The 16,007-nt window shown below is 43.6% G+C and overlaps 1 protein-coding gene across 1 annotated transcript; it reads right to left on the reverse strand.

Annotated features, from left to right (window-relative positions):
• Positions 1–1,314: 1,314 nt before the first annotated feature.
• Positions 1,315–10,006, reverse strand: FAM110C (family with sequence similarity 110 member C). Its single transcript, XM_015859341.3, has 2 exons — positions 8,628–10,006; positions 1,315–4,881 (listed from the first exon to the last, which is right to left on the reverse strand). Exon 1 carries the CDS (start codon positions 9,769–9,771, stop codon positions 8,668–8,670), a length of 1,104 nt encoding a protein of 367 aa, XP_015714827.2. The 5' UTR covers positions 9,772–10,006; the 3' UTR covers positions 1,315–4,881; positions 8,628–8,667.
• Positions 10,007–16,007: the final 6,001 nt, after the last annotated feature.

The raw sequence follows: 16,007 nt of genomic DNA on the forward strand, positions 1-16,007 counted from the left end.
GCTATTTTGTTTCTGACGCTGTTATTGTGGTATATCACCAGTTTTACTGGCAACAATATCCTTTTTCATAGAGAACTCCCTGGACTACACTGTTATACTGTTGCCTGTGAACAAGCAGGATGGCCCTAATTCTTTTTTACCATGTTCTACTTAGGTCGGTTGGTCTATTCCCCTTTAGCCCATCAGGAAAAATCTACAATAAATATGACCCAGTCACCAAAAATCACCAGTATTTAGAGGTGTCTCTTTAAGAGTAATGCTGTGCACTATATTTACTTGCTTGGCTGTCACTGACATTGACAGGTCTTTGCCAAAAGCTTTTTGACACTTCTACAGTTCTTTGGTCTGAATGCAGAAATATCTACAAACCACATAGAAAGGCCTTTTTGCAATCACTGTGTGTCTGTTTTGAGAGTTTCTTTCTAACACTTGATTACTATTGAGAGATGAGAAGCAGTGAGTCAGTGAACTGTGGAGTTTAAAAGGCTGCTTATACCAACTAGACCAAGAAGAAGAGTTTGAATGTCCTTGTTTCTGGAAGAAATCTGCTGGGCTTCATAAAATATATACAAAACGAACTGTAGGAGGGGTCTCAATGTAGTAATGACCTTAAATGCTAATCTGGTCTGTATCACAAGGATACCAGTTCTCGTGGATAAAAAAGTGGATACATGAGCCAGCAGCATCTGTTTGCAGCCTCAAAAACAAAACATATCCTGAACTGCAACAAAAGCGGGGAAGCCAGCAGGGCAAGGAAGGTAATTAGCAAGTTTTCACCAGTATTGCTGCCCTTGAGAGAACGGAGCTGTCATAGCCCATGAATAGCACAGAAATCATAGAATAGATTGGGTTGGAAGGGATCTTCAAGACAATTCAACCCCCACACCTTGAGTGGTAGATCTAGTAGAAGAGACACCTTCTACTAGATCAGGCTGCCCAGGGCCTGCACTGGGGCCTGCATTCAGGACATCAAGAAGAGGATATCAGATATGATAGAGCCAGATGACTGCTATCCCCTCCTGGGCTTTCAAGCTGTGTGTAACTCTTCCTATGAGCAGGTTAGACCATTCCAAAACGGGACAATTCACTAAAACCTCTCATCCAGGGGTCTGGGTAAGGCCAGTGTATTGCAGCTTTACTGAGAGAAAGTAATTGGGCAGTGGGGTTCAAGCTTTAAATGACAGTAATGGAAACAGAAAAGTATAAGGGTACTTTTTCAAGAAAAAAAGCATTAACTCTCAGTGTGGGCTTAAAGCCCATTGATGTATGTCCCACTTCACCAAACATGACGATTTACCTCCTTTAGAAAAGTAATACATGTATCATAGAACAATCTTTATTTGTAACTTATAGATTTCTGTACAGTAATATTTACAATATGTTGCAAGGGTTACAGTCTCTTTGTCTTTATTGCAAATAATAGCTTCTAGGCAATAAAAATTGGACTTTGTACCTTTCACATGTTATGTTACACCCACAGACATTGCCCCCTGTCACAGTGTTGAAGCACTTTGAAACACTTGGGTGTAAAACTCCGTCCGACTATCTTAGTTTACACAGTTCAACACAACCATTCAATTTATGACTTCTCTTTGCCCTCTGCCTCAGTCTGAGGTTTCCCAAAAGAACAGCAATCCATTTCCATTGCTGAAGTGTCTGCTTTACCTCAACAGCCTGCTCTACCTCAGTTTAGCACTAAAGCTGAGTAAAACCAACCTTTCCAAGTCTTTTATAATGAAGTAGTAAAAGCACCTTTTGGGGAAAGACAGGCAGTGACTAACACTAGTAAACTTTTCTGATTTTGAGATATGACTGAAGCACCCATCAGAAGAAAGGAAAAGCCAGAGCATGTAACAATAACAGGAGCTGAGTGAAGTACTGAGCTTTGGATTAAGCACCAAATCATCCATCCTCTAGAGGTACAGAAAAAGGATTGTCCATCTATTGCCTTTCCAGGCATACTGGGAAAAGTATTAGTAGTAGTAGTAGTAGTAGTATATTATTATATATCAGCTTACCCAGAAGGTATTTTTGAACAAATGAATTTAAAGCTCATCAGGGGATGATCTTAGGTCCACATCTTGGTGATACCTTGAGCACTCAGGGCTCCTATCAAAACTTGAACAAAGCCAAGGAAATTTTGCTATACATCAGTGCAGAATGTCACCATAATCATGTTAAACTGTTGAAAAAGATACTAAGAGGGAATTAAAAATATTCCAGTTCTGGTTTCAGTGATCTCTGTCATAAAATCTTTTTTGTTTTTATCAAAGGCTGGCTTTCATTACCTTCAGGTCAATTAAACGTATTCCTTCCAACCACTGAAAACACACTGCCAACACATCTTCCTTCCCCCCCCCCCCCCCACCCCCCCCCTAGCATTATCATCTTATCTTGAAAGTTGAGAGCTGCTCAACTTAAAAAGCCAAAACAAATGGAAGTTTGAAAACGAAACAAAAGATCTTCCCCAGATGCAAAGCAACTCTGGTATCATAGCGGGGCACTGACTGGTAACACAAACGACTCCTCCTGGACTCTGAACTGTCTGCAGGCAATTCATATTTGCAAAGAAAAGTAGTCACCAGCCTCTGACAAGAGCACTTAAATACTTGTATAGTACACTACCTCACACAGTGAGCATGAAAACAACAGATACAGTAGGTTGTGTTCCTGACTAAGAAATCAAGTCTTTGTACCTTTAAAAACTGCACCTTAATTGCATAAATCATATTAGCAGCATCTTGAGTTGTAGTTTTCTAAGAACCATCCTATGGAAATAATGTAACAAATGCACATGGAATTTTCATTATTTGACAAAGATATCTCCACATACAAACTTCCCTCTTAAATTGGCAGAGGTTCACTCATGCAAACTATTTGGTTTTCTCTTAACTTGGAAGCAGGTTCAACAATTACTTTATCAGGAAGTGTTATCTACCTAGACAATTTCAGACACGTAGACCTTAGTATGTGACACTAGAAAATGAAGGCAAATGCCCTGCATTCTCAAACAGTTGCTGTAATTGCAAACTATTCTCCAAGTGACTGTCAAGCATATTTTAGACATATGGAAATGCAACCTGGCCATTTTGCCATGAGTTTAACAGCTGACAACTGCAGCAGTCAATAGTTCTTCAAGGGCAACTCTGTCAGCATTCCCCATTGTTTGTGTAAGTTCAAATGGGAAATTGAGCCTTCCTAGAAAAGGTGTTTTCTAGGAGTGCCACTACTCTCTTTTGCCCTTTCCACTCCAACAGCTTTTATTTATCAAGAGCAACAAACACTTTAAAAATGCAGCCCAAGTGCTCATTGGAGCTCTGCTTCCACCTGGTTGCTCTGGAGGCTGTTTTGAACCAGAAGAGACCCAAAGAGGCCTGCGCTACCAAGCAGAGAATGAAAGTGGAGAATTAAAGCTCCTTCTTCTGGACTTCCCACACCCCAGGTCTGAGGGCCCTGAAAATGAAGCCAAGCCCATGGCAACACAGAGCTCATGCCTAACCTCTGCAGGAGGCCCAGCTGGAATCCTAGATGCACAGCTGTCACTGATTGGCCTTAATATGGCCAAAGGGGGAATGTCTTTGATTGGTTTTTATTTCACATCTTTGTGTGTATTTTTTAACATCCAAAGATATTCTTTGGTCTCAGACACTTTCTAGTAAGTAATGACAGACTGAGGTACTTGGGGCATGGCCAGCTAGGCCCATAAGTTATTGTATAGGCCCCACTCACTACACTAGTTATCCAAAGTACTTCTGAAGCATGTTTCATTTAACCAGTTTAAATGAAGCATTCTACTGATAATATTGAGCAAGGTGCTGCGTACACTGGATTTCATCCCACTAAGATATCTACCTGGCATAGCCCCTAACAGGTTCTTTGGCCCATGGTGCAGGGATGCCAGCCTGTCCATCCCAACAATAACATTTCTCCAGACCCACACTAGGGAAGTCTGATCTTGCATAGCCTGGTATACAATTTCCCAATAACATCTGCTCATGGTGCATAAAATGCAAGGTGTGGAGCCATGAAGTGCAAAACACTGTAATGAAATCCTCTCTGGTAGTCAGAGATGTTGCAAGCACAATGGAGGAGACTGCATAAATGTGAATTAGAGCACCCTGCAGCAAGGCAACCCTATTTTTTTATTACCTGTTCCTTGGAATTGTGCTGTTGAAAAGATTTTGGACAGTGTTTTTAAAACTATTCCTCCCCACTGGTAGAGCACAGTGTAAGACAGAGCAAGCTAGACAGACACAAGACAGTACAATGTGGCTTGAACACCATTAGAGAAAGAGAGGCTTGACAGAGATTTAGCTTACAGTGTGTTTACATAACCTCCCAGATAAAGCCTCCACAAATGGTCCTCTCCAGCCAGTCCTCACCAGCCAGGCAAACATTTATCAGTGCCATGATGAGCCTCTGTCAAACAGCCCTCATGGGACTGGGCCTTTAAAAAGCTGGGTGGAGCCAGCTTGCCTGCAGGGTGATGCCTTGTCCAGGGGTCATTGCCACTTCGTTCCTACTTTCTCTTCCCATCCTTACTCACAAACATTACTGGAAAGAGATGGGCGCATGACATGGACCTTCGGCCACAGCCTGGAGTGACATCCTGGGGCAGTGACCTGATGCTGGATATCCCCGTAATGGCACGCTTTGCATGTCCAGGACTTTTCATTTTCTGCTGCCTTGATGCAGTACAGTTCACGATCTCCAATTGTCATCACTCTCTTGGATATCTCTGTACTTGTGACATGAGTGAGGCTGCCAGGGGATGAGGACAAGGTAAAAAGGCAAGAATACTGAACTTGAAGTAGTCACGAGCCAGATGAGGGAAGAGTTTCTTTCTGTGTCTGGTCTTGTTCAATTTCCAAGCAAAGGATTCTGATGAAAGAGGAAAAAAAAGAGTAACTTATTTTTTATTGTATCTATAATATATTGTATCTATAATAATATATAATATCTGTATTTATTGTATTAGGTGATATTTTAAGGCTTTGACTCAGCTGCTTATATCTATTGCCAATGCAGTAAGTTCTGCTTCCATGGGATCTCCACTTGAACAATGAACATTCTTATAAGAATACTGCTGAAACACATGAACAAATAACCCTGATTGAAGCCAGGAAGGAGAATGACAAGTAAATCCCCTTCCTGGAGTTGGGCAGGAATGACAGCAAGAGGAGCCAGCAATACTGAACTGCAGAGGTGAATTCAGGCGACATTCTACCATGAAATAGCAATGCCCATCTCACAGAGGACTTCTGTGTTTTGAAGCCCACACTTAGTTTTCACACTCATCACTCTGATGAGATGTGTCAGGTAACCTGATCCTTCAAGTAGCTGTTTTATTTACACAGCATCCCCACCAGGCCCCAGAGAGCTCATGAAAAATTAAAAAGAACGTAAAATATGAAAGAGATGATCACCAGCCCATAAAAGCTATGTTCTTCTTCTCAGAAGGTATTTTACATGTAATAAAAAGAGGCTTTTGCTTCCATTTCCAAAGAAGGTGAAACAATTTTCAAGTCTCTGTGTAAAACAAGGTGCCTTCAAGAATGTGTCTCAGTCCTACAAAGTCAAATATTATGAACATAATGAAAAGATTTAAGCTGTCCAACTTGATGCTGTTTTGCCAGAGAAAGTGTAGAGCTGATGGAAAAGATGAACATTTGGGTATACATTAACATATATACCATAATTACAGAATTGAACATGAGAGCATGTGGCGATAACCACTTTCAGCTTAAATTCTGCCGGGTGACCATAATATTTAACTTACTTGATGCCTTCTGTCCTTTATTCTGGGTGTTGTGCATTGGCACTTTCAGCTGACTTCTCTAAACTTCTGCGCTGTGACCTAAATTGAATCACTTTCTCTGTTTTTAGAAATTACCCTGGAAACAATCATAACCCCACTACTGAGGTGTAACAGCTGAGAGTGAGTATGTGTGAAATCAAGTTTATAATATGAACATTGTGAATAAGTGTTTCCTAGACTGCCAAATTCTCACGCCAAAGAAAATTGCTGCCAGTGCAAAGCATTCCCTTGTGCTCTACTCTTCAATTTAAGTGGGAGACTGCACTATTTCTATGGGTACAGAAGAGCTAAAGGAAAAACAATCCTAACACGTCGTTTTTAGATAATAGTTACTGTAGAATGACCACATATGCCACATGAATTTCATGGAGTCTTTTCACCATATTTCTAGGCTATGGGCTACAGGTAGCATCCTTTCCGAATAGACATTTTATCCTTGATGTTCAGAAACACACTGACTGAGCCCGTGTGAACTCCTGCAGAAGAGCTTTTCCCTCCTTGCCCTGCCTTAGCTCCCATGAAGCACCTGCCACTAAAGCCCTTGGCCTCCACAGTCTGCATGTTCTTTGGAGCAGTCCCCAGCATCACCATGTCAGCAGCACTGAACGCACTCAGCACCATGCATGTGGATGGCAGAAGGCCCAACTACACCTTCCTCAGCAGGCTCTCATGTCCTGCCATGACAAATGCTGCCTCGGCCCTGCAACCTATCCCTGGCCAACTCACATAGGAACTGACTGGCTTCTATTTTGCTTCACTTCATGGAACAGAAGACAGGGATCTCTTGGAAAGAGTCCAGAGGAGGGCCACTAAGATGATGAAGGGCCTGGAGCATCTCCCCTGTGAGGAGAGACTTAGGGAACTGGGTCTGTTTAGCCTTGAGAAAAGAAGGCTGAGAGGGGACTTGATCCAGGTTTATAAATACCTGAGGTGTGGGAGCCATAGTGGTGAGGCTGGTCTCTTTTCAGTAGTGCGTGGGGATAGGACTAGGGGTAATGGGATGAAAGTACAGCATAGGAAGTTCTGCACGAATGTGTGCAAGAACTTCTTTACAGTGAGAGTGATGGAGCACTGGAACAGGCTGCCCAGGGAGGTGGTGGAGTCTCCTTCTCTGGAGATATTCAAGACCTGCCTGGATGCCTACCTGTGCGATGTGGTGTAGGGAGCCTGCTTTGGCAGGGGGGTTGGACTCGATGATCTCTAGAGGTCCCTTCCAACCCCTACAATTCTGTGATTCTGTGAAATGTGGATGGGTTGGTATTTTTTGGTTTTTTGTTGTTTTTTTTTGGTTTGTTTGTTTTTTATGAGGTTCCTGCTTGCGGTGGAAGGGAACAAGCTCTGTCTTCCATCCTCAGCAAAGTTCTCATCTGGCCACCTGTATCATTTTTTTTGGTGTGTATCTCCCTTGCCTTTTATTATAGAGGGATATGGAGAAATGGCCAGCTGAGTCTTTTCTCTCTGGTGTAATTTGGGAATGGATCTGTCACATAACAGCACTATGATCTATAATGGCTTGAAATATTTGTGTGAAAATGTTTCTCTTTCCCTTCCTCCTCCTTCTACCTGTAAGACATAAATGTCTTGTGGAGAGTCATTTTTAAAATTATCCAAATTTCACACAATTAAAACAATTTTAAGCAAGTGAATTGATTTTTGCATTACAGAGATAAAAGGTATCGGGAGCGACAGCCCCACACCCACATAAAAAGGAGGCTCGGGTATTACATTTCTCCACATTCACAGGGCCCGCTATCAACCGCTGCACCTACACCAAATGATGTTCTTCTCACGCACCAATTCCAAACTGTCAGAACATATATACGTAATCCTTCATATCAGGAACCGTTCATGCAAGTTTTAAAGACCTCACTGTGAGCTGTGGTACTTACACACTAACCTCTTCAACAAAACACTGTATCTATGAAACCATCAGTACCAAAGGCCTCAGGAATAGTCCTTTTGAGGAGATCAGATACAAAATAGGCGCAGCTTTTGTTAAAGCAGAATATCAGATTTCACCAGTACTAAATTTCTTCTCCTGCATGTGAAGGGATTGATTTTGTAAGTAGATGCTGCACATTTGTATCATTTATCTCGGTATAACACTGTGAGTTATCTCTCTGTACAAGGCAAACCACACAAGTAATTTCTAGCCACTGGGACCACGCTGGATAGCAAAACCCAGTTCAGAAAAAAGGAACAGGTAACACATGCTAGGGGATCACATGGAACAAACTTTTATGGTCCCTTATTTCCCTGGTGGGAGAAACAAGGCTGGTAGCAGTGCTTATGGCTCAGCTTTGATACTTGATAACTGGGGGTGCCCATATTTAAGTAACAGAAGGGAACAGGGAGAGGAGGAGAGAAAGGAAGGAGAAAGCTGCGGAAGTATTGTATAAATACCATGTACTCCTAATTATTAAGTTTCAGTTCAGTCTGTCATCTAAGCCACTGTAATTATGGACTGAATACTTTTCTAAGTTTTTTTCTCAGCACTTAGTATAGCAGAAACTGCAGAAATCAGGCTATTTACAAAGTGGGCAGTGAGCAGACATCCCCTGTAGACACCAACACTTTGATTTCTTGTAGGGGGCACTCTGGCAAGCTGCACTCATTTGTTTGTTTGCACTTTGTTCTTTGCAGTGCCCAGATTTCTGCTTTGAAAAATGCAGTGCTATGACAACCACCATATAAAATAAAGGCTCCCGTCACCTTTCATTAAAAGACTTAAAGAAACTACGCAAAGTCTACTGCTTGCTAAAGAGGAAAGAGAAATACATAAATCAGCAGGGCGAGTCTCTGCACGCACCTTGCATTTGCCAGGCTGCAGCACACACTGCAGGAAGCCTTCACGCCAGTTCCTGGATCGTCTTGCTGCTCTCCTTGGCTTTCTTACAGGTGTACAGCCACTTGATGATGCGGGCGTTGCGCTCGATCACCGAGGTGCTGCTGGGAACCTGCTCTGAGAGCTCATCCTCCAGCAGCCCCTCGTCCCCACTGTGCCGCGTGAAATCGCTCTCGGACGTGGCCACACTGATGCTGCGGATCTTGAAGGAGACGTTGTCGGATACCACCGAGAAGTTCTCTCTCCCCAAGTCCTCGATGACGTCCTGCTCCAGGCCACAGAACTTGAAGAACGTGTCAAACTCAGAGAAAGACTTGGAGTAGCGAGAGCTGATGTCCGACTGGGAGCGATGGAGACCTCTCCTCTTCACCTCCTTGACCTCTTCAGGAGGTGCAGGCAATGTAGAGGGCTTCTCAGGCTCTGTTGTACAAACGTCCAGTTCTTTGGTGCTCGCTGTGATGGCTTGCTCAGCTTCACAGCCGCCGGGCTCACGGACAGGGAGTTCATCCGGGTGAGGCTCTTTGCTCTCGGCGGCCGTGCTGTCCTCCATGATGACTCTGGGCACCCCAGGGGAAGCCAACTGCTTCTCCTTGCCAGCAGGCCCTTGGAAGAACCTCCTGACCAAGCTGCCTCGCGAGCCGTCCTGGCTCTGCCCTCTACCCAGCTCGCACTTCTGGCGGTAGATCACCAGGGAGTCGGGCCGGCCCTGCCTCCTGGGGGTGCTGCGCCGGGCGATGGGGGGGCCGTGCTGCAGGGGGCCCCTCCAGGCGCACCCCGCCTTCGCCCGCTCCAGCGGCTTCGTAACCTTCCCTCTGCCCAAGTCCCTGCTGGTTTTGGTGCTCTCCACAGAGCAGCTCTCGCTGCTGCACTCCGAGGCCGAGCTGAGCACGATGACGGGCTCCTGCTTGGTGCTGATTACCTGCTGACTTTTCACATACTTGGCCTTATCGGCCGCCAGCCGCTCCGCCGCGCTCCTCCGGCCGGGGTTGCCGGCCCCCAGCTGCCGTCGGAGGTACTCCGGCCCCTTGTTGAGCAGCCGCACGCTGAGAGACGAGTGCAGGTCGGGGATCGCGTGCATTTTCACAGCCCGGCTGATTTCAGTGGGCATAGCAGCTTCAGCTCCGCGGCTCCCGCTTCCAGTCCTGGGCGATTAAAAAAAAAAAAAAAAAGAAAAAAACAACAAAAAAGCGAATAAACAGCCCCAAACGCAGCCCGCAATCCTAAGGCGGCGGGGAGCCGTGCCCGTGTCTGTGCCCGTGTCTTGCGTGCCCGCCCCACGCCGCCGCGCACCCACTCGCGCTGAGCCCGGCCCCGCAGCCCGGCCCGCCCCGCCCCGCACCCGTCACGGCCCCGGGCGGTCCCGTGCCCTGAGCCGAGCCCACAGCGATCACACCGCTCCGCTTCGGACCACCCCAATTCAAACCCTATGTCTGAACGCCGTGTCCAAACTGCTTGAACTCCGGCAGCTTGGGGCCGTGTCACTGTCCTGCGGAGCCTGTGCTCGAGCCCGACCACCATCTAGCTTAAAAAGAGCGTGAGAGACCTTCATGCCCTTCTTGAGGCACCAACAGCACTAGCAAGGTGTCTGCTCATTGCCAACAGCTGTGCAGTGGATGTGCACTTGCAAAACATCACAGAATGGCTTCAAATCGAGCTGCACTGGGTAAATCTTTGCCCTTCAGAGTGGCAGGGCACGCTTCCAAAGGGGCAGGGCTCCTGTGGGGCTGGAGTTGTGAGCAGCCCTGCAAACAGCCACTTCCCGTGATTCAAATGCCCAACATTAAACACTTGAGTCACAGCCGACACCTGGGGAGGTCCGGGCACGCAGTGTTGTACCCAACGTTTACTCACGTCATCTCTTGGGAGATGCATCTGCCTTGTGGTCACTAAGAGCAAAGTGAAGAGCTTTATATTCCGAACGGAGAAAACAAAAGCCAGCTTATATCTGTGAGGTTTTTTTCCCTCTTAGCTCTTTCATTCTGTTTGTTTTCCGACATGTCTGCAATTTCAGTGGGGTTGTAATAATAGAATACTTTTGTGGTGATCGACTTAGTCAATATTTACAGACACTGAATTGTGGCAAACATGTTTACAAAGAGAAAGATGGAATACACACAAAAACATATATCAAGCATCATTTGTGCCAAGAAAGCATAGGTCAAGTGCTGGGTATGGATTCTACCCCCCATCATATGTGAGCGGATGGTGGCAGTCTGGGCACCACTTAAGCATAGGGTAGGAAGTATGGTGCAGGAAATATGTGGTTATATTTGGCTGTTATGAGTGGGGTGGTTTCACCAGTGCCCTCAGTGCAAAGCCAGGGGTCTCCCAATATTCTGAAGGTATAGATCATATTTTAGCCCACTGTTCTAGATGAGCCCAGCAGATTTGGGTGAGGTGTTCTCACTGTGTAAAGGGAAGGGTTAAGAAGTGAACCCTTCAGTGAAGACCCACTTGAAATACCAATAGGCAGAAAATTTGCTTTCCAACATGGTTCACCATCTAGCTTCATCCTTAATTTTACATCCTTTTTGCCCCTCAGCTTGTAGGTCTGAACTGAAGAAGCCCTACAACACGTACTACTGCCTATTCCTAGCAGCAATACCAGAAGACATGCTATCCTTAATCATGGCCTCAAGTTGCGCCAGGGCAAGTTTAGGTTGGATATTAGGAAGAACTTCTTTACAGAAAGGGTAGTTAGGTACTGGAATAGGCTCCCCAGGGAGGTGGTTGAGTCACCATTCCTGGTTGTGTTTTTAAGAGCCGTTTGGATGCGATACTCAGGGATATGATTTAGTGGAGGGTTTTTAGAGTTAGGGTTCTGGTTGTGGTTGGACTTGATGATCTTCAAGATCTTTTCCAACCTGGGTAATTCTATGATTCTATGATTCTACGACTGAAACCCATGTCGTACTTTGACTTCCCTTTGACTGCAGTTCTTATGTACATATTGAATTAGCACAAAAAGGTAAAGCTGGCTCACGTACCAGCTTACCTAAAAATTAATGTTCTCAGAGACAGTAATAAACGTATAAGTGCAGTTGATGCCTAAGGAGTCCCTCACTATTAAGGCAGATCATGCACAAGTATGTGAAAGTGTAGTTAATATTGTTACATGTTTCAGTGCTTCATGGAAGGCTGGGCTTATGGAGAAGGATAATTTCTTCTGACAATGAATCTTAGCAAATAAATCTGCAATTAATTGCAATAAATCTTGGCAATCTAAGCCAATAGATGTGATGAATTTATTAACGAGATTAATGACATTAAGGTTTCATTCCTGACCTCATAGTGACAGTTTTTTCCTTCAACAGTTTGAAGTTCTATGACAGCATCTATTCACATTTATACATGAATCTCAACTTTTTCCCCCAGTTTCTTGTACCTTCTATCTCTGAGCTTTAAGAAAAATTTCCTCTCCTTCTCACTGAAAATGATTGAAACTGTGAGTTTTGATTCTCCACAAAGTGCACATTACTGTGATTTCTTCTGCTTTTTTTCACCCGACTTTCTTCCTATGTGACATACTTCTTTCCACGTGCTATGATGACAATGACATTTAAAACGGGAGAAGAATCTTCCCATGGCCAGAAAGTATTTTGAGCAACAAAACTGTTCAGGCTTGTCTGCCCTGTGGTAAGGTACAATAATATAGCAGTTAGACAACTGGTTTTATTTTATATGTTTAGGCAAGGTATTTATGATATTTAAATTTTGCATTATTTGGTGTATTTATATTTAGGAATCTTGGAATTACTCTTACACTTAAGGATATACTCTTACAGCACTCAGGAGAGAGAGCCATTGTGGTTCTTCTTTTTAGAGAGCAGGGTGAGATACCGAGTGTTATAAGAGCCTCAATCCAATTGGCTTTGACCCTGGTCCAGTGGAGTCATACAGACCCCAAAATGGAGATAGTGACAGCAGCACTGTCCCCTCAGCCTGGCAGCTTCCACCCGATCTCTCTTTGGCAGTGATGCACTAAGAAAGATAAGCAAAGCGAATCATGTACTCCCTAAGCCTTAGCTGCCAGCAGTTTTCCCACTCAATGGAAGTGACACTGGCCAGCATTTAAAGTTATGGCTAAACACAAGGCAGTTGAATTTGTCTTTTTGTGAAAGTTAATGTAAACCACTTATTTGTTTGCATTAATAAGAGATGTGCCCTGAGCACACAGTGGTTGGAAAGTCAGGAGCAGGACAGCCCAGCAGGGTGGTGGCTCCCCAGTGTGACACAGAATGTGGTGTCACTGATTGTCCTGTCTGCTGTGTTTGGGAAAAGTAAAGCAGCCAAGAGGCAGAAACTAATAGTATAATTCATCTGTCTCCAGTGGGGAAATGTCAACTTTTTCAAGATTAAATCACTGAGGGTGACAATTCACCCTCGTTTTCATACAATGGAAGAGAGATGCTTGTTTGTACATCTTCAGTCGGAAACTGGAGAACCAGGACTTGGCATTTGTTCAGCAAAGATTTTGGTAGAGGCAGCCCTGAATCAATCCTACATTCTGTGTTTTAGCACTGCCAACTCACTTAGAATCTTTTCCAAATCTCATAATCCAGGTTCTTTGGATCATTAAACAGTTTAACACCCCAGTCAGAAAACAACATCATCGTAAAATCAATCAAGCTTGTTTGCTGTTACTAGTGGCTTCTATATTTATATAAAATTATTACAGAAACTCCATGTGTAACACTTTCCAGGTTGAAGAAATGTCACAGATCTTCACTGATTCAATTTATACCACATTGATTCATGTCATTGTACAGAGGGGCTTATTAAAACAAGAAGAAAAGTGATGGAATAGCAGAATGAGAGGCAACATGTATTACAAGATGTATTATTACACCAGGCACTACTGACGAGAAGGATGCAAGCCATGACACTCTCCCATCCCCAGTCCTGCCCTTTTAACTCTGTGATGTACCCAAGCTCCTTTTTTTCAGACACATCTGTCATGCCTAAGACAAAAAGTCCAACCTCAATTTTGGTACCTAACATATTTATGTGTGTGTTAAAATGTTGACCAATTCAACATATTGTTTTGAGGAATCAAAATCACTGAACGCCTTATAAAAGGATGAGGTAGAGCCAGAATGTCTGCAGTAAAATACAGCTACAGTGTTGAAATCCTTTATGAAATGCTTGCATTAAAATAAAATGTGCTCAGTAGAAGTCTCTACTGTTGCTTCTGTCACATGTAAGTTGGATAAATGTTCTCACAGTCTTTTGTAACCACAGCCATAGCTTGCAGTTCTGAAACTGCACCCCTGAGCAGTCACAAACACTTCACAAACCAACAAAGCTCCTACACAGTTACTTCACCCAGCACAGGGATGGGGTTGGGCACTTCTTTAAGGACTTTACATTTACAGGCAGCATTCCTGCAGTCTCTCTCACCCATCAGCATATTTATCCATACAGTTTTCCCATAGGGAAGCACTGTTAGACTGGTCATGGAGAATCCCTTTTGTGCAACCTAAGGCTAAACCCCACACAGGTTTCAACACTGTACAGATCCCTGTTGTTGTGGGGAACTTCCATCATTTACGTATCACTGGATACTCAGAACTACCTCTGTTATTTTCTTGCCTTGTAGATGCCTAAAATCTTTGCAAAATTTTTGTTGTAACCATGCCATGACATCATGTGTCTACCAGTGGACACACACACCATCACACATCTCTTACTGTGGCCAAGAAGTTGAAAGACATAGAACACACTTGCATCTCATGGATTCCTCTGCTTATTGTCTCACATGACTGTCTCTCAGTATCTATCAGACTAGGAAGCACATGGCATGATTACTGCACCTCTGACACATTCATTCAGACACTGACTGAAGGCGCTCCCATTACATGCCATATTTTTCTCATTCATTTTCCATAGGATATATTAAATGTTTTATAGTAAGTGGTGGCTCACTAATGCAAAAATACATCAAAGCCAATATTTAAGAAAGTAGTCATAGGAGTTCTGGCACTGCATCATTCCATACCACAGTTGAGTATAGGTCCCCTTCCTTACTCTAGTGGGAGAGACCCATGAGTAACCACGCTGATCTCTGAGAATTCAGCAGACACACAGCACATTTTCATTGTCTAATAAGCTCCAGCAGTGCTTTGAGCTTGGCAGTTTCTCAAGATCAGTCTGGTTGCAAAGGTGTAATCTATGAAGAACCATTTGCCTGTACTTTCACTGCATTAATTTAGATCTGGAAGAGATCTAAATATCTCTGTAGCAGAGTTACCACCCATTGCTATGATGCCTAGTGATTTTTATGTTTTTCAAGAGCTGGAAGTCTTTCTTAACATATAGGTATGCAGTTCAGTTCTTGATGGACGTGTTATGGTTAAAAGGAGACTGCTCAAGTACAGGCTACCTACAGGCTCCAGTGGATAACTGCTTTTTACTGTGGTAGGAATGAGAAGTATTCAAATCTAGGAGAGCAGATAAATGTGTTTGTATGCATTTCTGCAATTTGTCTGGGCTCCTCAAGTTCTCTGACTTAAGAGCTCCTTCTGGAGTTTAGATGGGAAAAAATGAACTAAATCATCAGGAGAGTTCCCCAGGCAAGGACAAACTTTTACACTGAATGGCCATCAGTCACAATGTCTGAAGGTGTGCTGGTTTGTCCTTTCACTTCCTGAGGATTTTTGTTCAGTTCTGACATAAAAGGCAAATATCTTCCAAGCTTAAAAGGGAGCCTGCAGTCTGATCTCTATGTATGTACAGAGGGGATATATAGGCTTTGTTTCCTTTGCCTAACTTTGGGAGTTAACACAGGATATTTACCATTCCCAGCTATCTTGTTTGGCTAACAAGAGAGTTAAACAGTGGGCAAATCATGTCTACTTTAGTCTTGTGGTCAGAGGGTAAATCTGAGCCCATAGAGTGAGCCGTCAGTATAAACTGAATTTATGAATGCTTGACCTTCTCTAGATATTCCCTATAATGTGCAACAATTGTATACATATACTAATTCTAAGTTTGACTGAGAATATTTGATAAATTTCAATTTTGAATTGGGGAGTTTTGTTTTGACAAAACCTGAGATAGTCTGTGTTGTAACTGAGTGACACAGTTTTTTACATTGTGAAATAAGGTTATGTGCAACAAAGCTCATGAATGCCCTTCCCTTTGCATTTCAGAGTCCTAAATACACTCCAGCATCTCCTGAGTGCTGCATGGTAACAGTAGAGCATTCCCAGTACTCTTAGGGTGACCTGACTACAGAATCTTGATTTACAGGATTTATCTTGAAAGTGGTAACCTATTTCTTCTAATCTGATTGACTCTAAAGATTAAATAACATCTTGGATAATGAGAGTAAAATGGCTTAGC

The sequence above is a fragment of the Coturnix japonica genome, chromosome 3 (assembly GCF_054131305.1).
Source record: "Coturnix japonica strain WE chromosome 3, WE-NBRP24, whole genome shotgun sequence".
Taxonomy (NCBI): Eukaryota; Metazoa; Chordata; class Aves; order Galliformes; family Phasianidae; genus Coturnix; species Coturnix japonica.

Coding starts and splice junctions, on each gene's coding strand:
- FAM110C (XM_015859341.3), bottom strand. CDS start 9,771: ATGCCCACTGAAATCAGCCGGGCTGTGAAAATGCACGCGATCCCCGAC.